Here is a 25,911-nt window from a genome sequence, read left to right as displayed (position 1 = left end):
TGTACGCAGCGTAGAATGACTTCGACTCATGGTCCAAAATCTTCGATATGGATCTTGATTGAGCCAGTCGTCCGATCGGCCGAAGCCTCGAGGGCTTGTTTGGCATCATCTAGCTGGAAGCGGTGCGTGATCAGAGGTTGCAAATTGATAACTCCATGTTGAATGAGGCGTATTGCTGCCGGCCATGAATGATGATAGCGGTTGATAAACTTCAGGTCAACCTTCGAGCGATTCATTCAGTAAGCGGTAGGGAGCTGTGTCTACTGTGACCCGACTTACCTCCGCCAGCGACATGTGCATGAAGGGCAGGTCGTTCATGATGGGCCGTCCAACGCCAATGACCATGACCTCACCAGCGCGGCGAGGTAGATAACAGGCCGTAACAACACTGCTCTGCACTCCGGTACATTCGTAGACGATTCGTGGTTCGTCTCCGCATGACTCGCGAATGATTTGCTTGATGTACTTCGCCAAGTCTTCTGGCTGATTCTGCATGTCAATCTGAACAGTGATGCAGCCTGGAACAAAGTCACGAGCGAACTGAAGCCTGCCGGGGTCAATATCAGTGACAATAATCGGGCATGCTCCTGAGGCTCGCGCGACGGCCAGAGCACACATCCCGATAGGCCCTGCACCCAAGATGATTGTCGATTCTCCCATCCTAATTGGAGATCGTTCGAAGCCGTGCAAGACCACACTTAGTGGCTCCAGGAGGGCGCCGTCGGAGTAGGACAGACTATCTGGGAGCCTGTGGAGAAAGGCTGCGCGATGTACATGATATCGTCGAATGGACCCGGGATGAGGAGGAACGCCCGAGAACGCAACGCCCGCGCAGAGGTTGTAATTCCCGCTCCTGCACTCGAAGCACTCATCGCAGGGAACGCCTGGCTCGATGGCGACTCGATCTCCTACACGTAATTGTTTCACATCCGCACCGGTCCATATCACCTCTCCCGCGCCCTCGTGGCCAAGCACATGATCGCTCGTAATTTGTAGATCGCCTATCCATCCCGTGTGCCAAAAGTGTACGTCAGACCTGTCACGAAGTGCTTCAGTACAGCTTCAGTTGGCTGTAGGACACGCAGAAATTCACCCGCAGATGCCATTGCAGCGCATGCGAACTACGCATTCATCAGACTTCGGTCGCAGGGCAGGTGATGCGCCCATGAAGATCTCGCGCCTCTCATTTGTGAACAGCGCCGTATTGGGCCGCTCTGGCTGGAAAATGTCATTGGCTTTGTTGTCAGGTTTGCCTATTGTGGAGGCCCGCGGCGTCTCCATCGTGTGTTATCAGTCGATTGGAACGGTATCAATTGTTTCCTTCACCAAGTGTTGTCTGATGCAAATAAAGCAGATCTTATGTTTTGGTTATCCCTCTACGGTTAATATAGACAATGCCATTGGAGGCCGCGAGATAGGCCCTTGATGGCAAGTAAACGTAGAACATTGGGCAAGCACGAAGCTGCAGTGCATTCACAACAGGAGCTGCCACAGCATTGGCAATGTACGACATACAGTCTTTCCTTTGTCACAAAGTCCCTGATGGTAGACGTGCATATTCGAAGCTCTGGAGCACTTCCATTTGCCCGACTAGTGATCTTCTTCTTAGTGTTTGGCCAGTGTCGTGCAGAGAACGGCGGAGCTTTCGAGGGCGGCACATGCTACAGTACAGCGACTGTAGGACGCATGGTCTCCATAGAGGCGCTCCTAAGAAAGGTGAAGACTGCTTGGGAAACTCGGACGGTGTGGTTGTTTTCGCATGCACTATTTACGATTTGATATTGCGAGAGAGCGCGCACTTCGCGTCCATGTCGCGTTGTCCGGCGCGAAGTGGTTTCAAATGGGTTTATTATTATAGCCCGTGAGGATTTGTTAAGCAGGAGAGTGGAGAGTGGCATCACGCGAGCCAACGCGCGCGCCCCCAGCACGGCCCCTCTGTTTACTGGTTGCTATGCAGCACTGGAGGGCAGGCGTTTATTGAAGATGCTCGTCAACTATCTTTCGCTGTGATCATTCATAGCCTTTCAGCAACTTGACATCTGCTGGCAATAATCAATTAATACCAAGTTATTCATAAGGTGTCGGAAGCAGGTGGAACTTCAGAATTTATCTCGTTCACTCCCTCGAGCAATCATCGTGCAAGCCATCCGCTTCGGACCAACCTACACTTCCCCTTCACGCAGCCTACGAATACCCAGCAATCATGGCCAACAGATTGGATGCTATGAATCCTGCGATGTCCTCAACCCCATCAATCACGCAAGGCACCAAGGCCAATGGTGCTGCACGCACTGCCAACAACGGAAACGTCATAAAAAGGTTGGTGGCGCGGATCGCAACGACGGAAGACTTGTGGGCTGACATGACGGAAACAGACTGCAATCTGAGCTCATGACTCTGATGACCACACCAACTCCTGGTATCAACGCTTTTCCTTCAGGAGCTGACATCACGAAATGGAATGCGACCATTGCCGGCCCAAGCGGCACGCCCTATGAAAACCTCACATTCAAACTCATTTGCACTTACCCTTCCAATTATCCTTTTGCACCACCAGAGGTCCTCTTCCAGACACCAATCTATCACCCGAACGTAGACATGAGCGGGCGAATCTGTTTGGATATCCTGAAGCCAGCTGGGCCAGGCAAGGAGGGCGCGTGGAGTGCTGTACTCAACACCAGCAGTGTGCTGCTCAGTATCCAAAGCTTGCTTGGAGAGCCAAACAAGTGAGTTCGGTTAAGCGAAACTTAGGTCGACCTCCACTGACATCTCGCTAGTGCCTCGCCACTAAACGGCGAAGCTGCCCAACTCTGGGATCATGACCAGGCTGAGTTCAAGAAGAAGGTGCTGTCTCGTCACCAGGAACCATCCGAGCTTGAGGACAAGGATGCATGACTCTCAGTCAGTCACGACCGAAAGCAGCTCCATCAGACATTATTCTAGCGCGCTCGTGTGCTGCATCATTTTGGCGTTTGGAGATTGGGTAGCATCGGCGTTCAGCGTTCGTCAGCTTACATGGCAGCCGGCTTTCTCTTTCTTTGTTCTACTTTGGCGACTCTGGCCTTAGGTGAGATACGGCATCACGTACCTATGAAGCAACGTTACTCGTGGTTCTCCATTCAATTGTTTTGAAGTGTTCGTGTTGCTCGTACGAGACTCTATTCTTGGTGGAAAATCAAGTAGATGTCGGGCCAAAAGGATGTCGGGCATTCTACGTGATCAAAGAAGACATGCCGTCTCCGAGCGCCAGCGATGCTTCTGGCCATGAATATTATGCTCACTACCGAGAAAGTCATCTCAGAATGACCTGTAGGAGCAGAAAGTTGCTATACAAGTGATGAAACACATGGGCACAGGAGGAGCATTTGCATTGTCCTACACCTAGATAGCTGTCCACGGATTGAATTGTAGCATTTGCATGGTCGAAATTCTGCTATGGCCCGAGCTTCACGCGTCAGCGCGTTTTGTTGGTTAAACCTGCAATGTACAGCAATGTACTCCAGGGCTGTACTGCATTGTCACACTACAGCACACATCGATTCATCACCTTCCAATCACAGAACACGGCACGTTCGCGTGACATCCCTTGCGTCGCTATCGCGGAACCTTGCATCCTTGCACCGCGTCGATTCTAGTGGAAAGCATGGCCGACGCCAATAAGCCTGCTGGCTTCTCCTTCGGCAGCACTTTTGGTGCCCCAGCAACATCTTCGTCTTCGCTTTTTGGGAAAGCGCCGACGACAACTGCTGGCGACGCAAGTGCGCCAAAATTCAGCTTCGGTAATACAACACCAGCGGCTGGCGGTACAAACCAGACTGCTGCAACCCCAACCACAGGAGCATTCGGTTCGAGCAATCTTTTTGGAGCGGCCAACAAGATGGCCAGCACAAATAACACCACAACACCTTCGGGAGAACCCAAGCCATCATTATTTGGAAGCTCTACAACACCGTCAGCACCACTGTTCGGCGCTCAGAGCTCTGCAAAGCCTCTGTTCGGCGCTGTCAGCAGCACCCCGGCCGCTGCAGGATCGAGTGCTTCAGGATCTTTGTTCGGAGGTTTTGCGCAACAGAAAGATCAGACAGCAGCATCCGCTGCGACGGCGAATGGCAGCGCTCCCGCCTCAAAGGGGCCGGCATTTGGCAATTCTGGTACAACAAGTCTATTTGGCGCGAAGCCAAACAGCCCAAGTTTGTTCGGAGCTCCCACTACGACATCAGCAGCCCAGGGAGCGACAACTCAAGCAGCTCCGGCTTCGAGTCTTTTCGGCGCCCCGGCTGCCCCATCGGCTGCACCACAAGCCTCAAGTAGCGGTCTCTTCGGTGGCGCGAACAAATCGGCTGACGCCAATTCAACGAGTAGTCCTGCTGCTTCAACCACGTTTGGCGCATTCGCCAAGCGTCCATCGGAACCGGCTGCCACGGATGCTGGTCAGAAGAGCGCAGCCCCGAGCAACATGTTCCAGCCTCCCGCAGCCCCTGCGCAAGGCCAGACCAGTGCTGCACCAGGCGCCGCCGCGCCGACTTTGGGAAGCACATTTGGCTCGAGTGTATTCTCAGCGAAACCTGCCACTGGCGATGCGCAGGCTCCCAAGCTTGGTGCAGCTCCGGCTACAGGGCTAGGAGGTGGATTGTTTGGAGCGACAGCCGGAACACCAGCCTCGTCATCGGCACAGGCAATATCTACAACTCCTGGTGCGACCGCGGGTTCTGGAAGCTCTCTGTTCGGTGCATTGAAGCCTTCCATGCCCCCAGCTACTTCCGCGCCTGCGGGAGGTCTGTTCGGCAGCAGCCAAGCGCCTGCTGCGACTACTGCACCGTCTGCCGGTAGTCTCTTCGGCAAGATTGGTTCTTCCGCGCCTGCGCAGCCGGCGACTTCCACAGCCACCACGACAAGCAGCGCAGCTCCCTCTCTGTTCGGTGCTACCGCCTCAAACTCTTCTGCTTCGGCTTCGATCCCAGCAACGACGACGTCTGCGCCGACGGGCAGCCTATTCCCAACTAATTCATCGTCCGCAGCAGCGCCTGCATCTTCGACTGCGACGGCCTCCGCTCCTACAGGCGCTGCAACAACTGGCAGCAATACCACCGGGGTCAACGCCGGCGCTAGCACTACTGGACCGGCGCCTCGCAACGGCTCTCGCATGGCGCACAAAACTCTTGACGAAGTCCTTACCATGTGGTCAACGTCCCTCACCTCGCACCAAAAGTCGTTCAAGGACCTCGCTACACAAGTCAGTGCGTGGGACCGTCAAATGGTTGAAAACAGCATGAAGATCAGCGCTCTTTATAGCCGCTGTTTCCAGGCCGAACGCGACTGCAGCGAAGTGGAACGGCAGTTGACCAACGTCGAGCACACCCAGAACGACATTGCGGTATTTCTGGACCGGTACGAGGCGGAAGTCGATCAGATGATGCAAGTCGCTGGAGTCGACGCCGATGGAATCAGTGGCGTTGATGCTGAACGCGACAACACCTACAAACTGGCCGAGCAGTGCTCTTCCCGACTTGGTGACGTGTCTCGATCTCTGAACGACATGGTTGCGGAGATCAACAACGCCTCCAGCAAATTGTCAAGCGCTACGAATTCGGGCGACGACCGCAACGCGAACACTAACGAATCGGATCCTCTGAGGCAGATCGTGCGAACGCTGAACAGCCACCTTGTGCAGCTGCAAAACATTGGCGAGGGAGCACAATCGCTGCAGGGACAGATTGCTTCAGCACAACGTGACGCAAGGTCATTGAGTGGCGCACAGGGCATCAACGGTGGAGGCTCGTGGGTAGATGACTTTGGAAGGTCATACCTGGGCCGGCGATGATGGATTCTGGATGAGCGATACCAGCTACAGACGAATTTTGTATCATACTGATAATATGGCGTAATGAGCATGCGAATGTGCACCTGCGAGGATGAAAGCTCCGTTTCGAACTGAGCGCGAATGACATCTATTTCATGTGACCCTTTGAGCTCGTCTGACCAATATACTTCCATGTCTAGCACACATAAAAGAGGCTCTGCTTGACGATGAATTCACGACGGTTCAGCTTTGACATCTCGTCCACCTACGCTCTCCTCTATCCCCCTTTCCCCCCTCCGCTGCATGACCCATTGCCCAAATGGCCTCCAGATGGCCTCCTTCTCCGCCGGCTTCGTGCTCGCCGACAACCCACTCGTCGACGTCGCCACAAACACCCTCGCACCCTCCCACTCGGCCCCATCTACCCTCCCCATCCTCTCCTTCTCATCCTGCCACCCATACCGGAATTCCTCCTTGCGCATCTCCCTTCCATACCGCCATCGCCAGACCGCCTCCCAGATGCCCTTGCCGACAATACATACAGCCTCGGGGCGGAATTTCGCGACTTTGGCCTCGAGGATGGGCGTGCCGGCCGCCATCTCGGCTTTGCTGAGTTCGCCCGCGTCCTTGCTGGGCCGCGAGACGATGTTCGTGTTGCCCATGCTGTAGAGACGTGGGAGGTCGACGTCTTGCTGGGGTTGTAGACGTCGGTCGGTGCAGCCGCTGCTGTGAAGGAGTTTCCAGAAGGAATTCGAGGGGTGGGCGTAGGCGTGACCTGTGGTGGCGGTGCGGACGCCCGGATTGGTCCCGACGAAGATGCAGATTAGACCTGGGACTAGAGTATCGGTTAAAGGAGTGAGGTGGGCATATTTCGAGGGCGGAGCGTATTTGCTTGAGATCCGGGCTCGTTTTGTTGGCGAGGGTGAGGCGCTCGGTGTGGATTTGTTGTTTGTGGTATCATCTGCATCGGAGACATCGTGGATTTGTCGTTTCTTCTCGATTTTGGTGACATGCCGTGGGGATGATCTCGATGCCGAGCTTGCTTTAGTTACCGTGCTGTGATGCTTGAAACGTTGTAGACTGTCTCCAAAGGTCGACAGCGCGCTGGACTTGACTTTGTTGGCGTTATCTGACATTGTTGTTCCCGGTTGCATGTTCACTCGCAGCACACAGTGTTCAGTCGTTCACGATACCCATGTCGCGGACCCGTGAGCGCGACCCTTACTTTTTCGCTGATCTTTCCCTCACAGCCGCCTGGGCTCTGTCGATGTGATGTCTCGCTCGGCACATGTGGCGAACGGGCAAGTGTCACGGGTACTTAGGTAGTCTTTTCACGAGTTAGACAAGGGCTCTACCAATGCGGGATTCGCTCCGAGCCGATCTGATGGAAGATTGATCGTGCTTGCGTGGATTGGACGCTTGCATTGCACACATACGTGGGTAGTCACGTCTATCCCAGGAAACAATATTCTCCGTGGCTTTCAAGGTTGTTACCGGGTATTGGTCACAAGGGACAGTCAGTGTACAATCATAATTGACGAGAAGCCATAGTGAAAGCTTTGCGAAGATTTGTCTTTTCTGGCATTGGTAGCGACGGCATATCTCCGGGAATGGACTTCAGCAACAGTCAAAGCCTCGTTCCATTGCGCGCCACTCGACCTTCTCGTGCATCTTACAGTGCTCCGCTGGCGTATAGTACATGAACATCCCCCTGCCTCACCGACAAGAAACCGCAGAAGAGCGGTCATCCAACACGTCTGGGACAAGAATTTCTGAATTATCTTCAATCACGGTCACAGTCATCGCTCGGGGAAATCGGAGTTTCGCGTCGACTCACTGTATGCAGTCTAGCCTCGCCCATTCTTTTCCTTGGTATGCAGACTAGTAAAAATCATTATGCAACGGGCAGGAAAGAACCACTTTTTTGGTGGACTGTACCATTCCAAGGTCGTTTTATGCAGGCGGGCATGACTCTTCTTGCGCCCTACTCCACAAAAACAGCACTGTCGTAGTGGACTAGTCGTTCCCGGGATCGTACCACGAGATCGTTTGGTGGTCAATGGTATCCGCGCGTAGACGACATCGCCTCTACTTTATTGCTGTTAGTATATATGCTGCAGTGATGGACTGCTTTATGTTCTCCCATAGACCAGACATCCTCGTTCTCCGTTAACATCAGAGTCTTCATATATGGTGCTTGTCATCCGAAATTCTCTTCATGAGGCCTCGACATATTCGACGTCATAGAAAACTACATCACTCGCAATGTTCGCCTGGCTGACGGGTCGCTACACCAAGCGTCCGATCCTCTTGGAGCTTCGAAGCTCTAGTACATTCATCATCATTGTAATATGTATTGCCATCTTCACTGGTAAGTCGAGGATAAGGCAGGAACGTTCGAAAGTTTTTCATCTCGGTCTGATATGGAATGAGCAGACATCTTCCTCTACGGAATCATCGTCCCTGTACTCCCCTTTGCCCTCAACTCCCGAGCTGCAGTTGCTGAAGATGACACCCAAACCTGGATCTCCATCTTTCTGGCCGTCTATGGTGCCGCGCTACTGGTCGCATCTCCGATCTTCGGCTGGTGCGCGGACAAGATCGAATCTCGACGATGGCCAATGCTGGCTGGTCTCATCGCATTGGGCGGGTCGACCGTCCTTCTATGCATTGGTAGAAGCGTAGGGGTGCTCATCGCCGGCCGTGTGCTTCAAGGCGTCAGCGCTGCTGTGGCATGGGTGGTCGGTCTAGCTCTGCTGGTCGACACCCTCGGATCGGAGCAGCTGGGAATGGCCATGGGCTATGTGGGATTGGCTTTGTCTCTCGCACTACTTCTGGCGCCTCTGCTCGGAGGCATTGTATTCGCCGAGGCTGGATACTATGCTGTCTTCGCTATGGGTTTTGGAATTATCATTCTCGATATCTTCCTACGATTGGTCATGATCGAGAAAAAAGTTGCTCGACGGTGGTTGCCAGATGACACTCCGCCTGTCGAGACGACTTCGCAAACCAAGACAGAAAAGGAGGCAGATGTCACAGATATCGTCTCCGATGAGCCCGACATTGAGCGCGGCAGTACAAACGACCATATTACCGATATCACTTCACCTGATAATGTCAAAGCCGAGCGAACTCGGTCTGACGACATCGTCGAGGCTACCGGCGAGACTGCGAAAACTCGCAAAAGCCTCACAGGCCGCTTGCCGCCCGTCATCTTCCTCCTGAGCTCCCGTCGCCTCCTCTGCGCACTCTGGCTCTCAGCCATGCAGGCCTCTCTCCTGACCTCCTTCGACGCGACCTTGCCATTGTTCGTAGCCGACACCTTCGGCTGGAACTCCACCGGTGCCGGACTAATCTTCCTCCCAATAGTGGCCGCGACCTTCGTAGGACCCGTCATAGGCTGGGCATCGGACCGCTTCAACATCGCCCGATGGCTGGTGACAAGCGGCTTCATCCTCGCCGTGCCGTTCCTGATACTCCTCCGTCTTGTGGACCACAATGGTATGGAGCAGAAGGTGCTGCTATGCGCGCTGTTGTGTATGATTGGCCTCGGGCTCACGCTCGCCTTGACCCCGATCATGGCCGAGATCGCTTACGTAGTCGATACCAAGGAGAAGAAGCACCCACCTGGGTTCTTTGGCAAGAACGGTGCGTATGCTTCCGCATATAGTCTGTTCAACATGGCTTGGGCGGCTGGCTGCCTTATTGGTCCGCTGCTGGGTGGATTGATCAACTCGTCCAAAGGCTGGCCAACGATGACGCTCGTTCTGGGTTGCTTGAGCGCGTTCACTGCCATACCCGCCGTCATCTGGACGAGTGGGAGTCTGTTCAAGCTGCGAAGGAAGGTGCGCACGCAGTCGAGTTGAGACAATGAGAACATGACCGTGAGGTCAAGATAATTACGAATAATGATCTCCCCTACACCGCTGTATATTTAGACTTAATCATCTCAGCTTACCACGGCCAAAACAACAACAACAGACGTGTCGCATTCAATAAAGAAATAGAAATTTCGAAAAGGAGATGCAATGTTCGAGAGCATACATATACATGAGATCAACGCCTGAATCCATCTGCCATTTGCAGGTGGACCGCCAGCAGACAAGACCGCTGCGGGGACGTTTGGCTTTCTATACCTAGTACGATGACACTGCTTCCACGACGCTCGAGCCAATTCCATTTTTTTCTCCGAGATTCTCACTCCGTTGTTACACAGCATGCTATCCATCAACCGCTCTATGAAAGGTTGCGGCTCATGTCGTTTCGGATACGGGCGTAGTCGAGGAGACCCTCGATCCTGCCAACAGCCGAGATGGCGATGTCACGGTCCCACAGTTTTCGCTGAGCGAAGCTCATGACATCGGCGGCAGTGACGCTGCCAACGACACGCTCGACCTCCTCAGGTGAAAGACGGCGGCCAGTGGTGATGATTTGTCGGCCAATGTCCTCGGCTGAGGCGGTGGTGCCATCGAGGGAGAGGAGAATGCTGGCCTTGAGTTGCTGCTTGGCGCGCTCGGTCTCGGCCTCGCTGACGTTGTATGACAGACGGGACCATTCACGGAGAGTGAAGTGCACCAAGTCGTCGATGCGAGTGACGGCATCGGTAACCAGGTAGATACCCCAAAGACCAGTGTCCGAGTAGGAAGTGGAGAAGGACATGAAGGAGTTGGCGAGCTTGTGGTCGTGGATAAAGGTGGAGAGCTTAGAGCCGAGGTATGGTGAGTTACCCATGGAACGGTCCCAGTTACCGACGATGGCCTGGGTGACGAGCGCGGTGAAGTAGTCGTCGTCCTTCCAGCTCACACCCTCAACAGCAATGGCAATGTTGGCGGTGGGCAGGGTGTCATCGCGTATCCGGACCTCGGAGCCGACGAAATCGGGCTTGGACTCGATGCCACGAGCAGCAGCGTTGTTTTGGGCGTCAGGGTTGTAGGCGGGGAGCTTGGAGAAGTACTTCTCTGCGAGGTCGACCAATTGGCTGTGAGGAACACCACCAGCACCAACAAGGACCATGCGGTCAGCAGTGTAGTTGGTCTTGATGTAGCTGGTCAGGTCGTCGCGCGAGATGGACTGAATGTTCTCCTTGGGTCCGAGAATGGTGCGTCCGAGCGGCTGGTTCTGGAATGCAGTTGCGTGCAAGTGGTCGAAAACGACTTCCTCCAACTGCTTGTCCACCTCTTCCTGTTCCCGAAGGATAACATCACGCTCACGCTCAATCGCTGATGGCTCGAGCTTGCTGTTCTGCAGGATATCGGCCAGAATGTCCACAGTGTTGGGAACGTCGCTGTTGAAGCTCTTGGCGTAGTAGACGGTGTTCTCCCGGGAGGTGTAGGCATTGAGGTGACCACCCATGTTCTCAATCTCCAACTCCAATTGACTTTGGCTACGCTTCTGGGTGCCCTTGAAAGCAAGGTGCTCGAGGAAGTGAGCAGTGCCGTTGGTGCGGTCGGTCTCGGCGCGAGAACCAGCATCGATCCAGACACCGACTGTGCTCGTCTGTGCGTATGGCGAGTGCTCGGTGGCAATCTGTATGTTCCCATCGTCAGCCAGGATGCACAGCAATCATCAATGGCCACGTACCGTGAAGCCATTGCTCAGAGTGGTGCTTTCGGTAATGCTGCCATGGCTAACAGGAGTAGCCAAAGCCCGACGAGTGATGTTGGGCTTGACAGCGTTGATGGCACGTTGGGCGCGTAGGCCCTGCTGCAGGCTCAGCGCGAGCTTTCTCGATGCCATTGCCGGAGTATTATGAGCAAAGGAAAAGAAAAGATTGGACGTGATGGCTTTAGGAAAGCTTTCGTTGCGACGTCGCGATGCACACAGTGGAGCTGGCTTGACCTACAAAGATTGCTGTCCGGCTTCCGCCGGCGGAAAAGAAAGTCTTGGGACGAAGCCCCCGAGTTGGAAACCAGCCAATGAGCTGCTTGCTGATTCGCCAGGCCTCGGGAAAGCATTCTCCACCCTGGGGTCACCAATACTCACGATTCATACACACACGCACACGTTGTCGTCGACAGCCCCAATACTTCATCAACGTGATTGCGAGTTCAGTCGACAGTCTCGCAGCCATGGCATCCGCTCTCCGCTCCTCAATCCTTCGCCAATGCCTCGGGGCGCCCGTTCAGCGTACCGCCAGTGCGACGCTTCCCGCCTTCAGGTCGCAGCAATGGGCTCTGCAGCGCGCTGCCTTCCAAACCTCCGCTCGCATGGCCATTCTCCCACCGCTTCCTCAAGCCATCCAAGGAACAGTCAATGATCCTGTCAAGGTCCCTCACGCACACCCGTCGCACGGCAGCTACCACTGGACCGCCGAACGTCTCGTCTCCGTTGGCTTGATTCCGATCACCATCCTGCCATTCGCTGTTGGCTCGCTCAACCCTCTCCTGGACGGTACTCTCATCAGCCTTATCATCGTTCACACCTACATTGGATTCCAGTATGATCAGACGGAGGGTTGCGACAGGAAACTATAAGCTGACATGAACAGGTCTTGCATCACCGACTACCTACCCAACTGGCGCGTACCGATCTTGCGAAAGGTCTTTGATTGGGCCAACGTCCTCGCAGTCTTTGTTGTTGGATGGGGCTGGTACGAGTTCGAGACCAACGACGTCGGCATCACTGAGGCGATCAAGCGAGTCTGGACGGCGAAGAAGACTGTTGCTGCCCAGTAGGAGCACCATAAAATGTACAGAGATATTTCTTTGCGGTATACTTCAGCGGAGTTGTGTGTTCACTCAGGTGCAGAGTGACTCTGGATGGTCGCCTTTCTGATTTGTACAGCTAAATTACGCTTCCAATGGAATGTTTCAAAACTTGCTGCGCCACATGTTTTGGCCCCGAGCAGACGCCCGCGGGACGAAGCTTTCCAAGATGCGTCACTCCAGTTTTGTCTGCCGACCAACTACAACGTCACCTTGCAACATGAACTTCTCCATGAGCGCGAATCGAGAAAATATTAATGTTATCATGCGCAGAGATAGTCGCGTACTCAGACACGAAAGGAAAAGGCAGGAGAAATTCCATCACGTGGACCAACGTGTGTGTAGCAGTACGCGCCGTGCAGCGATGTTTGATATCAGCACCACTGTATCTCGGCGAGCAATATCAAGCTTCGTATATACGCTCTGATCGTTTCATTTTTCCTTGGTCTTTTCTTGGGTTTTTGACACATTGCAAAAGTAATCACCACTATTGATATATTTCAGAAATCCATTTCTAAGTTGAACTGCCCGCTACGGCACCCGCAAATGGCAATCCAGGGAACGACAGAACGCGATCAGTGTGAGCTTCAGAAACAAAAGTCCATACGATCCATAGCACGGCAACTTCAACGCCCAGAATCAAGCAGCTACGAAGCATTCGCAGCCAATTTCAAGCCAATTCGCAAAAGCGAAGGAAGGCCTCTAAGACGAGCTGCCTCCTCGATTTACAGTGCTGAAGACATATTGGAGGAGCGATCACCAACATCGGATTCTGGCCGTCGAAGATCAGAGTCGTTCGATAAAGTTTTTGCATCCTTCGCAAATGATGTAGATTCATGGTCCAAACTCGGCTCTCTGCCTTCATTGACGCAGCTCGGGAACAGACGCACAATTGATCCGGAGGCCGCTGCAGAGCTCGACACATGGACAGATCAACTCCTTGCAGATTACGATGAAGAAGACAGTGTCAATGGTGCCGATAGTGATACAGATCGTGTATGGACTCCGGTACACAATGGATCATCAGGCTTCACGACCCCAGAGAAGGAGCCAAAGAAGATCAAAGTGCCACAAGTCGCACTACCTGAAGATGACGACTCAGATTTCAGAATGCGAAGAAGCTCACCGAAGAAAGATGACGAGCCGGTCTTCAGAGTGCCGCAAGTCGCATTGCCGGAAGATGACGAACCGGTGTTCCGGGTGCCGCGAGTTGCATTGACGAAGGATGAGGAGACTGAGGTCAAGGTACCACAAGTATCAGTAGAGGAGGAGTACTTCGTGCATAGCACGGACGAGTTCCCACGTTATTCGGAAGACGTCTCCTTACATGATCCAGACACCATCAAGCACTCGCAAATCGAAGAGCCCACTTCGCGATCACGATTTGACGACATTGAGCTCCCACGAAACGAAACTGCCAATCCGCAGGCACGATTTAGCGCGATCGTGCAGCCAGTGAAGCCACATGTCCCACTTGAAGCAAAGGAATTGAAGTCGAAGAAAAAGAAGCAGAAGAAGCCAAAGAAATATTCTGAATCCGGCAAAGCCACCGAAAAGTCCTTGGTCACGACCATCGACGTTGATCTCAATGGAGGATTGGTCAAAGGTGAGTAAACGATGACCGAGCCAGCCAACCATTATCAGTCCGCTTACGCTAATTTCTATTACAGAACGAGCAATCCCACGAGGCTTCAACGAGACACCAAGTGAGGTGATGGCGGCTAAAGACGATGCAAAGGACCTTGTGGTAGAGTCTACGGCTGGCGCCAAGCCAAAGCAGTCGAAGCTTGGTCTACTTGATCGCATCGATGTCCTTTTATTTGGAGAATTACCTCCGTCCAAGTCGCCCATAGTCGACTTCAACCAAGCACGGGAACGACATTTGGACGCTGACAGACCGCGTTTGAAAGTAAATGTTCCCCCGTCAGCCATCACGAATGAGCGCTTTGTGCTTCAACCAGTGCCACATGGAGCTCACCGTCGTCCGCCAAGGCCAAGAAGGTCGCCTCCACTCGGTGCCAACACGAACAAAGAGCTCCCACCACCTCCAAGCCCAACCTCTGCTCGCCGGCGGACACAAAACCCTGGGTTGGGAATTCAAATGCGATCACGTGTGGAACATTTCGACCTCGCTACGCTACACGATAGGACGGTCCAGAACAGAGGCTATAATCCACCCGTTCACGCCGCTGCGCCTGCAGTACCGCCCAGCAACGACACAACGCGCCGCGAAATGAGCGACTCTCGCCGTTACCATCCTCCTGTCAGAACGAGAAGCCGCGCTGGGAGTCGAGCACGTCGACCACGCCGGAAGAGCACGGACACTGGAAAGTCTCAGCGAGATGCTCCAGCTCGCCAGGACATGATTCTTCGACCTGCTGCAACATTTCCCCGATCTGGAGAGCCTGTGGGAAATATGCAGGATGATCACGACATGAGACAAGCAGGTCCGCGAGACACTGCTACCATGTGGCTCCATGCCACAGACGAGTTGAGCGGGAAGAATACCTGGGTGTGAAGGAGGGACATTACTGTATTCTTCGTTTGAGATTGTTGCGGAGTCGAGGCGCCATCGGGTCTTCTTTGGGTATCTAATCGTGTAGTGAGTTCAGTCAGGATCCTTGATAGGCTCCATAATCTACCTTGAACGTCTAAAATGAACGACACTGCCATCTTCATCAATCATCATGCGAATCTTCCAGCGGTATGCCCAGCGCATCTTTCAGCTGTAAAGTCTTCTCGCGCAATTACATGCCATTTTTTTGACGGAATTGCACGTAGAATGTCCTCATCGGCTCAGGGAACTCCTCAAGATCGAGAAGACCATCTGCGTCGATGTACTGCGAGACATATGATATCGTGTATATGCACTGGCTGACATCTCGAGCTCCAAAATCGAGTGCAAGCATCCGTGTAAAGGCCTCGAGGAAGACGACAGCTTGCGGAACCATGATTGGATGCTCGCTGATCGGTAAATAACCACAGCCCCGACCAGGTCGGTATGGTGGGAGTGATGTTCGATCTGATGCGAGAAGTAGATAAGGTGGAAGCGCCGGGGCCAGTGCCGAGAGCATCGACTGCGTGAGTGAAGGCAAGAACCACAGTGTCGAGGATTGAAGGTATACATTGACTTCGTATTCAGATGTATGCACATGCATATGCAAAGCTGGCAACCGTATAGAGTCTTCTCCGGAGAGCATGAAACACTTTAGTGCTTCTTTGCAAATTGACAAATTTGGCAAAGCAAAGGCTTGACGTGCAGACTCTAGGTCCTCATCTGCAATTACGAAGTCGATTGACTGTAGATTGATTAGCATCGTCACGAACGACTACAGTGAAGGTTCCTACACCAATCATAGTCGGGACTCCGTGTACGCCAAGCATCATGTGTCCCCATAGAACACAGGGAACATGTGCCGCGCTCAGAGCTTCAGATATAGAGGTCAAGAGCGAGTCCACGGTCACTGCCATATCATTGGTGAGATCTGCAACTTCTGTGGCAGCTGAGTTGTTTCGTTATACTTTGCTACAGATCATCATCGTTGGGGGTTTTTGAGAACTGGCTATGGATGGCCCTACTGAGTCCGTAAGTATCACGCGCGTATTGTACAGTACTCATGCTCGCTGTCACCCCGCCAATGGGCAAATAATTACACTTTCGATACAACGACAACTTTGTCAACATCGAAGCCGTCTGCTTGAGCAAAGTAATAGCCACGTTGATTTGCGATAAGCCTGATGGGGCCTGTATTGGCTTCTTCGCACTCGAGGACAAAATCACAATTGTAGTGTGTGTGCCCAAATGCCCACACACGCACATTCCTGTCTGTAAAACACAACTCGCTAGAAAGATCTGTAGAGAATCCGGACTTGATTGCGCTGTTTCCATGTCTCGGATCGCTCGAGCGTGCATCTGCTGTTGGACTCCAGTGAGTAAAGATGAGAATTTGGAAATCTGAGCCCTACAGACTCCGAACCCGATCGTTCAGCCACGCGAGATCTTTTCGGTGTGCTTCATTGTGTGCTGCGACTTCCCAGTCGTGGATCTGGAAGAAGTCGTTTACTCCAAAACTGACGGCCATCTCGTCTTTCTGCGGCACGGAGGAAAACAAACTGCAGCCGAGAACGATGACTTTCTCTCCTGGAACTTGAAAACTGCCTCGGTCAAGGAGAATAAACTCTCCCAGTGAATCGTCACTGTGGACGGACTTCTCAAATGACCGCATGATTTCGTAGGTCGCGGCCCATGTCGAACCATAAGCCTCGTGGTTTCCAGGAACAAACAGCACAACTCGAAATTGCTTGAGTTGAGTCGTCAGGAACGCAAGAACCTCCTCCTTGTGTGGGACAATGTTGCCGATGTCTCCAAGTAAGGCAAGATAAGGTGCTTTTGGCACAATTTCGAAGACGTCGTATGCTTTGGGCGACTCGAGGTGCAAGTCTGAAACTATCTGAAACGCCATTGTCGCGCGACTTGCGGGTCAATTACAGTATGATTAGTATAGACGGGCTTCTTTCTTGAAAGGATGGAAAGTCGTATGGGTTCGGGCCAGGCATCAAATCGAGCCCCTGTGCAGCCCAAAGACGAGGAAAGACCGAGATCATATACCGGAGGCGATGGATTCACAGATACCTAGTAGTCTCGTCATGCTCGGCTCGCCTATGGAACGTGACGGGTATTTCGCAATGTGGACATATGCTTCTTGGTAGGCTCTGAATCACAGAGATCGGACTTGTGCCACCCCAGGGTGCGGACAGAAAACACACCACCATGCCATCATGGCGGGGTTTATCCTCGTACACATGACAGCCCTGCAGCGCTTCCATGAAGTTGCGTTCTAGGTTCCAGCATTTCGTTCTTTCTCGCCTACGAACGTGCCAGATACTGTCCAAGACCGCGTTCAAAGGCCAATTCGAGTGAGCCACAAGCTAGCGATGGCCAAGTCTATACCAAATGACATTTTTCAATATTCGCTTCATTCGGCTTACAACGCCGGCCTGAAAGACGGCGGACCACCTGTGGCGTTCCTGACGAATCACGGCAACCATGGCTTAGGAGTGTTTGAAGATGAGGAGAGTGACCTCGTCCAGGTAGACGGCATAGCATATAGTATCGACAAAGACGGCGATGTAGAACCGGCCGAGAAAGATGACCAGCTACCTTTTGTCATGGTGACCATCTTCCAGCCAACGCAGCGTGTCAAGCCACCACAAAGCACAACGAACAAGAAACTGTTGGAGGTCTTCCAAGCTGGAAAGAATACGACCATGCCATTTCGGATCCGTGGGCCTTTCAAGTACATCAACACCAAACAGCAGACGTACTGGGATGCCAAGGGCACGATCTTTGGATTCTTTGTGCCCAACTGGCAATCGGCCATCAGCGGCGAAGGTCTGCAATGTTGCTTCTTGAGCGAGGATAAAGGAAATGGCGGACGCGTGGTGGAGTTTGAGACTGATGAAGGTGCTGTCTTAGAGTGGTCAAAGTGCGGCCGTTTTCATCTAGGCTTTCCCCAAGACGAGGATTATGACGAGTTGCAACTTTGAAAGGATGATGGAAGAAGGATGGCGAGGCTTTCAAGCGACATCATTCGGTGTTCCAGAGGTCATACGGGTTGCTTTCAATCTTCAGACGGCAACGTGTAGCGAATTAGTTGCATCCATGAGATCGCTTTCACACGATGGGAGGTTTCGTGTTTCAGAGAATCAGGCCATGGCGACTCCCGCAGGCGCCAAAACTTCTCTGCGGGCATCGGTAGAATTTGGCAGCTCCTCCATGACTTATCAAATACGCGACTTTGTGATGACTAATATAAACTTTGCCTTGCTGACGATTCGCTATGCGGAGTAAGATAGATTGTCGTTTTTATTTAGATCTCGGAGTGCTCCGTCCGATTTGACGGCTCGCAGCCTCGCACTTTCCAAGGTTCACCCGCTTATTATTACTGTGAATCTGCCAAATCCATGTCTAATGCCGGTGCGGTTTTACTCGTGCCGCAGAGGTATTATCTGACTAGAGGCTCTTTCTTAGTCCTGCAACTATTGCCGTAATGATGGTGCACGTAGTGATCAAGGATAGACTGCGGTAAGTCGTACTGTTGGGTGTTCCTGACCACCCTGCTGGCAATAATCCACCTGCACACCTGAGCACTCAACGAAATATCTCGGCATTCCGAAGCGTACGGATTGTGCTTGAATTTGATCAACTAGGTCATGGCACAAACTCTCATTATTAGCAAATTCCGGCTTTGTCCCGGGCTTGAATCACGAGAGCTTATTTCGGCGAGCGTGCCCCGATGTGCAGCTCCATTCGCGAAGCGGGCACGAGTCCAGAAATCGACCTCTACCTCCAGATCGTAACTCAACGAAGAATCGCGACACGCTACCCTGATCCTCGCTCAACCGCTGACGAGTATGAACATCATCGCTTCTGGACCAAGATGTTTAACGACAGGGCTGTGAGAGCATAGTGCTCACGTGGTTTCGACTCCTACCGGTCGATCCTAGGTTTCGGAGAAGTGTCCTTCACCGTGATTTATGGATCTACTATCTCTACTTGTGAAGCAAGCATTGAAGAGTACCACAGGCTGTCGACACATAGGGATGTGAAATTTCAGTAGCAGAAGCATTGCCTAATGTAGTGTACACATCGCAAAGCAACATTCTCACAGCGCACCGCTCGCCAAGACCATGAATATCGGCTCGTCATATCGAAGCAATCGCTAATCAGATCGCGTCTGGCGAAGCAATCTCTCATCAGAGACATACAGAAAGCGAAAGCGATGCTGGCCAACTCTTTCCATCCCTGCGCTCACACCGGCGCAGAATATGGAAATGAAGGCTTCTTGTTACCGCAACAACCTCTGGAGAAGGGTCCAATATTTGATCCCCTCAGCACAAAAGAACCGCTGGCCGACTACAGCCCTGAATTCTGTGAACAGAATTACACTCGTGAGGATGACCCCCATCACGAGGTTTTTTGTCCGTCCCAGGATCCTACTGGATTACGCGACCCTTACCTATACCCTACATTGACACGAAATGAGCGGCTACGGTTGACGATGCTCTGGTACTATACCAGGGATCTCGCCGAGGATACTGCCGCCTTGCAGAAAATGCGGACGAAGCTCGACATAGTAAAAAGCGTCATCGGCTGGGAGTTTGCCATCATCGGCATTCTCGAGAATGACATTTTCCGCAGGCTCGTCACCGCAGGAATTCCATTGGCGCACGTGCCCAGAAGAGAGAGTACTTGCTCGCATACCATCCAACAATCACCTGGTGTAAGTGAGGCTTCCTGATCGTCGTTGAGATACTTGCTAAACCTAACCAGTCCGTTTTCTTCATTCCCGACATGTCTGTAGACCCAAGATTTCGAGAATCGCCGCCCGTCAGCAAAGGTGGCCTGAAGATGTATGCTGGAACACAGCTGCGATGTCAGGCGGACGATGGGGAGGTAATCGCGCTCGGTTCCTTGTGTGTTGCATCAAGCACGCTCGGACCCGGTCTCACACAAACACAACTCACAACATTGGTGACCTTCGCGGACATGCTCACCCAAGATATCATCAGCGCTTCGCGACGTAAGCGCGCCAAGCAGCAAGAGCAGAACGACCTCCTACTTCGCCTAGCAGCCTCTAGCGGCTCCAGTGACCAGGCGGAGCAAATTGTAATGGACATTTTGAGACAGGTGTTTCCAGAAGCGCAGATCGGGCTTACATCGATTGGTGCTCACGGTGCTCGCATATACGACCATGGCCCGCTTATCGTACCCCCTAAAGACCAGAGCGCCATCTGGGAAGATGACGAATACATAAATAAATCGATTCGAACGAACAACCATGAGCGATTGAAGGCTTCCCAACCCATCCGAGCCATCATAGCCAAGCTGCCAGAACGACCATTGGCAACCGCTCTCGTCGTCGCGACGAATGACATCACCTACATCTTTGACGATATTGATATCCGCTTCACAACTAGCTGTGCAAATCTTCTCACCAGCATCAGGCAAGAAAAGGCGTTGCAGATTGCGCTTCGAGCTCGAGATCAATTCATGCGGGGCATAACACATCAATTGCGCACACCTATACATGGTATTCTCGGATCGCTCGATTTGCTTATAGCTGATCTCACCGCCCAAAGTGAGCGAGACTTTTCCACCCTCTCCATCACCGAGGATCAACCTAAATCGGGGAGGTATCATGAGACCCTAAGCATTATCAGAAGTTCTGCGCGAGAGCTTATGTCAACTGTCAACAACGCAATCAAATACAACCGATTGACGGAGACCAGTGACATCACAAGAAAGGTATTGCCCGACAAGTTAAACAAAGTTGAATCAGATCTTCTAGATGCCATCGTTGGTTACGTTTCCGAAGGGCATCTCGATCGCCTACTCGTATTCTTCCGGAATCGCCTGCCTGCCGAAGTGGAACTTACAATGATCGACATGGCCTCTTTGGTTGAATGCCTTCAATCTTTGGTTCTCAATGCTTTGCAAAATACAACTCGGGGGAGCATCGCAATAACTACGACTGCCTCGCCAGACTTCTCATGCATCTACTTCGATGTCGAAGATACGGGATGCGGGATAGCGGCGGCCGATCAACAACGCATCTTTTACGCCTACGAGAAAATCAATGTGCACAGCACGGGTGTCGGTCTCGGACTACCGCTGGCATGCAAGATGGCCGAAGTTATGGAAGGCCGTGTCACATTGGTATCGTCAGAGTCAGGCAAAGGCTCACATTTTCGGGTTGAATTGCAAAATCCACTTCTGCTTTGCCCTATCACGAGACCACGACATCTGGACGAAAGGCTCAACATTGGGATCAGCAAGTTTTGTGTTCTTGCCGCGGAGTCGTCCTCAGCTGTGGTAGAGCATCTTAAGTCATTCCTGGTCTCACGAGGACTTCAAGAGTCGACTGAAATATCGGAATCACTTGCGGTCGTGATGACGGCAAACTCCTGCGACGAATTCAACCAATTGCTTGAACAAGCCTCCAAGTCCATCATGAGCGTTGCCCTGATCCCGGCAGAAATGTACCAGCCATCCTTGACCCTCGTCCATGCGACCACTCTCTTCTTCTCCGGGCCATTCACCTCCCGAAAACTCGAGCATATCCTGGTCCAGGCCAGCGATGAAGTCGCTCTCCGCAAAGCCCAAGCTGCGAAAGTAGCAGCAGACGCGCAGGCGGCGCAAAGCGAGGACGGACTAACACCACGTAATCACTCGTGTAACTCGGACGGGCCCATTCGACCGCACAGTCCGAAATCGTGCTTGCTCGTGGACGACAATGCGATCAATCTTCGCATCGTGAGCATGTACTGCGAAAAGCGCAAGTATCCGTACTCGACCGCCGAGGACGGCCTACAGGCAATCGACGCATATAAGACAGCCGCAGGTGGCGAGAACCCAGTCGATCTCATTCTGCTTGACTTGCAAATGCCCAATTGCGATGGCATTCAGGCATGTCAGGAGATTAGGGCATTCGAAAGAAGCACAGGACTGCGTCCAGCGATCATTTTCATCAGTCCGTACAAATCCCTGCCTTTACTCTTGCTGCAATAAATGCTAACTTTACAACAGTCACTGGACAAGACTCTGTGAGCGACAAAGAGAAGTGCTTCGCGGCAGGCATCGACAAGTATTTCGTGAAACCTCTACGAATCAAGAATCTAGATGATGGCGTTGCGGAATTTTTCAAGACCACATGATTGATTCCGACATCATTTGAACACCCCGCCACACTTTGAACAATTTGTCGACAAAATCAATACTCCTGATCGTCATTCTTCTAGACAAGATATCGTCCGTCGACCTTGAACGGTACAATCAAATATTTCCGAAATTCCTACAGCCATCTATGTCGAATACCCAAGTTGTCGAAGCCACAGCAAAATCCACTCCGCAGAGATGGGCTTCATGTCTCTGAATGTCCGACTCCGCTGCATCGCTCTATCTGTGATGAACACTGCCTGGGGAGGCTTCGCTAAGTCATCCTTCGATGCATCCAGAGCACGAAAGAAATCAATTAGCTTCGCTGCTGGCAGGCTAGATATACCATCCCCGGCCTGGCCACCCTTCCCTCCTCGGCGATCCCCTTCCTGAGAAAGTGCCCCGAGCCATTCGTTGTAGGGAATGATATTCATGTCAGGCCGCCATGAGGACACCACTTGTGGCAGGAGATCGCTCCAATTTGAATGGCGATGATTCACGAGGTGTATGAAACAGGCACGTTGGAGTTCTTGCGGGTCTGTGGCTTGCTCAAACAGGTATCCTATGAAGGGCAGCTTGCTGAGGGACGAAACGGAGGACCTTCTAGACTGTGAAAGCACCGCTAGCTCGACGATCGCATCGGCAAGCGAGTCCACAGGTATCCAGTCGATTCTGTTCATAGCGCCGAGCGAGCGAGGAATTTTATTCATCGTCTGAGAAGACAGCAGCAAGCTCGGGAACCATTCGTTGGGAGTCCACATGCCTTTCTCGGGCGTCTTTACCGGTCCAGCGATCTGACCGACCCTGCAAATATCCGCGCTGATCCCATGCGTCCTACACGCCCGTGCGAACAGCAGTTCCGCAATATGTTTCGACTCCGCATAGCCCATGTCTTCGCTCGTCCGTAAATCCTCAATCGCCGACTCCGGGACGCGTGAATCGTGATAAGTCGACCAATTGTTCGCTGCACCGACGCTGGAGAGGAAAGTGACTGGGACCTCATGGGTGCTCTCGCAACTCAGCTGGATGAGGTTCAGACATCCATCAAGTTGGGACTCGAAGTCGGCGAGAGGCATGTTGAAATTTACAGGCCATGCATTGTGTATAACGTGTGTGGCTCGGTTCTGCAGGTCTTGGTACGCCTCGACGCTCAGACCGAGGTGACTGGCGCTCACGTCGATTTTCAGGAAGTCGACGTTCGAGAAATCCGTGGTCAATCCACGGATCTTGTGGGTCTCGCTTTGTCGGTCTCTGGCATCTCGCGTGCGGTTGAGACGGATGACCTGCTATACATTCCCATCTCGGATCAAACAATCAAGGACATATGACCCGAGCGAGCCTGTAGAACCTGTGAGGATGATGGTTGCTCCTTGTGTAGGAACAGCCTTGTTGTTCGTGCTGCTTTGCGGGATTTGTGCTAGCTCCTGGTAGTATCTCTCCAGAACTTCTCCTACCCGTTGTTCTTTGGTTGGTAGCGAATTTCGATCATCGCTGCCCTGGCTTAATCGCATGATGGCTGTGGCAAGGCCATGAATCGTGGGAAATTCATAGATGGTTCTGACTGTCATCTTGGAGGCCGAGCCAGGATTGTGTTCCTCCAAGGCGGCTTTGAGCGCTCTAGCCAGACGTGTCGCATTTAGGGAATCCAAACCGAGTTCAAAGAGTTGCTGGTCATGGCCAAGTCTAGCTCCTGGGAAGCACTGAACAGTGACGAGGTCCTCTATGCTTTTTGTAAGCGTGGAGAAATCATCAAAATCCAATTTCGCAATGTGCAAGGACACCTGTTCGCCATTTCGATAGATTTCTTCAATTATAGAGGAGTTCTGCTTGAGGGTTTTCTTCCTCTGGATATCTCCCTTGGGTGATCTCAGAAACGTGTCTGCATCAACACAGCGGACAAAGTGCGGATCGATATGGGCGTGGCCGGGACTGATTTCATTTGCTGCCTTGATCGCCGGGAGCAGAGCTGCCAACTGGTCGTCTCCAGGTAGTGTTGAAAGTATCGAGTCTGGTCGCATCTCCGCGAGAACGGCCACTTGACTTCTGTCTGAACCAATTATCAGCGCCGATTTGATCTCAGGACGTTGTGCGATGACATTCTCGGCGAGGCGCGGATTCAGCTTTTCTCCGTTTGCGAGGACAATGATATCGTCCTTCCGACCACAGTGCATCCATAGATCGGGATCAGTAGGATGGCGTTTGTATAGATCGCCCATGCTATAGCTCTCGAGATTTGGGAAAGTCCGGAATGCTCCTTGATGTATAAGCTTCCCCTGGTCCCGTCGAAACACCAGCTCGAACGTGTCATCGTCGAGCTGTACAAATTCGAGATTCAGGTCGGGGTGGAATCTGTTCCATTTCCATTCCTGCTTGTCGCGCCATGCAAGTTCTGGGAGATTGAAAGTCTCCGTCGAGCCCAAAGTCTGGAAGATCTTGGTATGCTCGCAGATGGCATCTCCAATTTCGGCCTACAGCGAGGCTCCGCCGTAGCACACAGCTTCCCATCGTGACAGGAGCGGCAGAAGCTGTGGATCCGCAACTATATCGTTCAGAAGACTTGGAAGTAGCATGCCCAGATCCGAGATCTGTAGCTCAAGGATCCTTTGCAATATGGACAATGACGGAGGAGCATCGGGGGGTCCTAGGAGTAACTGTGTGTTCTGAAATATTGAAAATGCAAGCCAATTGAAGGCGGCAGAATGGAATGGCGGCAGGGCCGAGTACGCGGTCTTGTTCGACCACGCATGCGCTGTTACCCTCCGGCCGTCAACATCTCGCAAAATCTGCTGAGCGTCAACGGTTGCGAGCAGGGAATTCGAAACTTCCACAGGTTTCGGAAAACCAGTACTCCCTGATGTATGCAGAATGACGAATGTATCGTCGGCAGCGTCCTCGAAAGACCTCGTCGGCGAGGGGAACCGCTCCGCCCGGCTCCAGTTCAGGAGTTCGCTTAGCTGAGGAAAGGCCTTGACATCTTTGCATTCACACGCCTGTGCAATTGATTCGATCGTGCTAAAATGTCTCCCTTCAGAAGCTAGGAGGTACGAACAGTGCGTGTTCTGTACTAGCGAGACATGTGAACTCTGGTCATTTTTGGGAGAGGAGAAAAGCGCCTACAGAACGGACCATGAGCCTTAGATGAGTTACGTCCCGGGCAGTTCATAATGATGGCTCGACCTAACTTCCAGCCGCACCTGCTCGCAGCGAAGGCAAGTAGATAATATGCTATGTCCGAAGGTCCTATGTAACAGAAGGTTGGATTACCAGTCGCATCACCGAGGTTTTCACGAATCCACCAGGACAGAGCATTGATCGCGACATCAAGGTCGAAAAATGTCATGGTTCGTAATTCGCCTTTGAGCAATGCATCAGAAGATTCGAAAAAGCGTAGCCAGATTCGTTCGGGATTAGTAGAAACAACTTCGTCGATGACCTCGAGGAGTGTCCGCTGGCCAATCGTCATGATTCACAAAGATTGGCAAGTCACGATCGAGTAGGTGGTCTCACACCTATCCATGTGATGCTGCTCAGGTAAGAGAAGCAAAGAATGAAGGATCATTGACGTGCCCGCTCGCATTCACGCAAGGATCTGGCGCTATCTCCCTCCACGGGAAGCCACAAACCCGGCATGTTACAACAAAACGGTACGAAGTGGACCAGACAGGTGATACCGGAGTGCAGACCGTCGT

At 52.5% G+C, this 25,911-nt stretch overlaps 13 protein-coding genes across 13 annotated transcripts; 7 read left to right on the top strand and 6 right to left on the bottom strand.

Moving 5' to 3' along the window:
• Positions 1–26: 26 nt before the first annotated feature.
• On the bottom strand, positions 27–1,281 carry K489DRAFT_314881 (GroES-like protein; the record flags this gene model as incomplete). Its single annotated transcript, XM_033601050.1, has 3 exons — positions 27–221; positions 280–1,036; positions 1,094–1,281. 3 exons carry the CDS (start codon positions 1,279–1,281, stop codon positions 27–29), a joined length of 1,140 nt encoding a protein of 379 aa, XP_033462518.1.
• Positions 1,282–2,255: 974 nt separating this feature from the next.
• On the top strand, positions 2,256–2,883 carry K489DRAFT_378024 (UBC-like protein). Its single transcript, XM_033604299.1, has one exon. The coding sequence runs from the start codon at positions 2,392–2,394 to the stop codon at positions 2,728–2,730; it is 339 nt and encodes a 112-aa protein (XP_033462517.1). The 5' UTR covers positions 2,256–2,391; the 3' UTR covers positions 2,731–2,883.
• Positions 2,884–3,643: 760 nt separating this feature from the next.
• K489DRAFT_408136 (uncharacterized protein) lies at positions 3,644–5,821 on the top strand (the record flags this gene model as incomplete). The annotated part of the gene is made up of 1 exon (XM_033607440.1): positions 3,644–5,821. The coding sequence occupies one exon, from the start codon at positions 3,644–3,646 to the stop codon at positions 5,819–5,821; it is 2,178 nt and encodes a 725-aa protein (XP_033462516.1).
• K489DRAFT_378021 (DNA glycosylase) lies at positions 5,821–7,311 on the bottom strand. Its single transcript, XM_033604298.1, has one exon. The coding sequence runs from the start codon at positions 6,934–6,936 to the stop codon at positions 6,034–6,036; it is 903 nt and encodes a 300-aa protein (XP_033462515.1). The 5' UTR covers positions 6,937–7,311; the 3' UTR covers positions 5,821–6,033.
• A 520-nt stretch (positions 7,312–7,831) lies between these two features.
• K489DRAFT_393258 (MFS general substrate transporter) lies at positions 7,832–9,666 on the top strand (the record flags this gene model as incomplete). Its single annotated transcript, XM_033606767.1, has 3 exons — positions 7,832–8,171; positions 8,237–8,875; positions 8,996–9,666. The coding sequence occupies exons 1-3, from the start codon at positions 8,066–8,068 to the stop codon at positions 9,664–9,666; spliced, it is 1,416 nt and encodes a 471-aa protein (XP_033462514.1). The 5' UTR covers positions 7,832–8,065.
• A 370-nt stretch (positions 9,667–10,036) lies between these two features.
• K489DRAFT_315382 (uncharacterized protein) lies at positions 10,037–11,536 on the bottom strand (the record flags this gene model as incomplete). Its single annotated transcript, XM_033601086.1, has 2 exons — positions 10,037–11,326; positions 11,381–11,536. The coding sequence occupies 2 exons, from the start codon at positions 11,534–11,536 to the stop codon at positions 10,037–10,039; spliced, it is 1,446 nt and encodes a 481-aa protein (XP_033462513.1).
• Positions 11,537–11,868: 332 nt separating this feature from the next.
• On the top strand, positions 11,869–12,474 carry K489DRAFT_387419 (succinate dehydrogenase flavo protein subunit; the record flags this gene model as incomplete). Its single annotated transcript, XM_033606323.1, has 2 exons — positions 11,869–12,236; positions 12,288–12,474. 2 exons carry the CDS (start codon positions 11,869–11,871, stop codon positions 12,472–12,474), a joined length of 555 nt encoding a protein of 184 aa, XP_033462512.1.
• Positions 12,475–12,792: 318 nt separating this feature from the next.
• K489DRAFT_158603 (uncharacterized protein) lies at positions 12,793–15,137 on the top strand. The gene is made up of 2 exons (XM_033599280.1): positions 12,793–14,110; positions 14,175–15,137. The coding sequence occupies exons 1-2, from the start codon at positions 13,051–13,053 to the stop codon at positions 15,020–15,022; spliced, it is 1,908 nt and encodes a 635-aa protein (XP_033462511.1). The 5' UTR covers positions 12,793–13,050; the 3' UTR covers positions 15,023–15,137.
• A 114-nt stretch (positions 15,138–15,251) lies between these two features.
• On the bottom strand, positions 15,252–15,975 carry K489DRAFT_429729 (uncharacterized protein; the record flags this gene model as incomplete). The annotated part of the gene is made up of 2 exons (XM_033608385.1): positions 15,252–15,803; positions 15,853–15,975. The coding sequence occupies 2 exons, from the start codon at positions 15,973–15,975 to the stop codon at positions 15,252–15,254; spliced, it is 675 nt and encodes a 224-aa protein (XP_033462510.1).
• Positions 15,853–16,967, bottom strand: K489DRAFT_421800 (calcineurin-like phosphoesterase; the record flags this gene model as incomplete). Its single annotated transcript, XM_033608230.1, is given in 2 exon segments — positions 15,853–16,466; positions 16,482–16,967. 2 exon segments carry the CDS (start codon positions 16,965–16,967, stop codon positions 16,155–16,157), a joined length of 798 nt encoding a protein of 265 aa, XP_033462509.1. The 3' UTR covers positions 15,853–16,154.
• A 345-nt stretch (positions 16,968–17,312) lies between these two features.
• Positions 17,313–18,352, top strand: K489DRAFT_378019 (alpha-acetolactate decarboxylase). The gene has a single exon (XM_033604297.1). It carries the CDS (start codon positions 17,440–17,442, stop codon positions 18,049–18,051), a length of 612 nt encoding a protein of 203 aa, XP_033462508.1. The 5' UTR covers positions 17,313–17,439; the 3' UTR covers positions 18,052–18,352.
• Positions 18,353–19,286: 934 nt separating this feature from the next.
• K489DRAFT_408127 (uncharacterized protein) lies at positions 19,287–22,221 on the top strand (the record flags this gene model as incomplete). The annotated part of the gene is made up of 3 exons (XM_033607439.1): positions 19,287–19,787; positions 19,838–22,037; positions 22,094–22,221. 3 exons carry the CDS (start codon positions 19,287–19,289, stop codon positions 22,219–22,221), a joined length of 2,829 nt encoding a protein of 942 aa, XP_033462507.1.
• Positions 22,222–22,368: 147 nt separating this feature from the next.
• On the bottom strand, positions 22,369–25,685 carry K489DRAFT_368625 (acetyl-CoA synthetase-like protein; the record flags this gene model as incomplete). Its single annotated transcript, XM_033602971.1, has 4 exons — positions 22,369–23,473; positions 23,552–24,690; positions 24,718–25,256; positions 25,349–25,685. 4 exons carry the CDS (start codon positions 25,683–25,685, stop codon positions 22,369–22,371), a joined length of 3,120 nt encoding a protein of 1,039 aa, XP_033462506.1.
• Between the last annotated feature and the right edge of the window lie 226 nt (positions 25,686–25,911).

This window comes from Dissoconium aciculare (genome assembly GCF_010015565.1).
Source record: "Dissoconium aciculare CBS 342.82 unplaced genomic scaffold K489scaffold_3, whole genome shotgun sequence".
Taxonomy (NCBI): domain Eukaryota; kingdom Fungi; phylum Ascomycota; class Dothideomycetes; order Mycosphaerellales; family Dissoconiaceae; genus Dissoconium; species Dissoconium aciculare.
The sequence above is the reverse complement of the archived record's forward strand: the minus strand, read 5'-3'. Positions and strand labels throughout refer to the sequence as shown.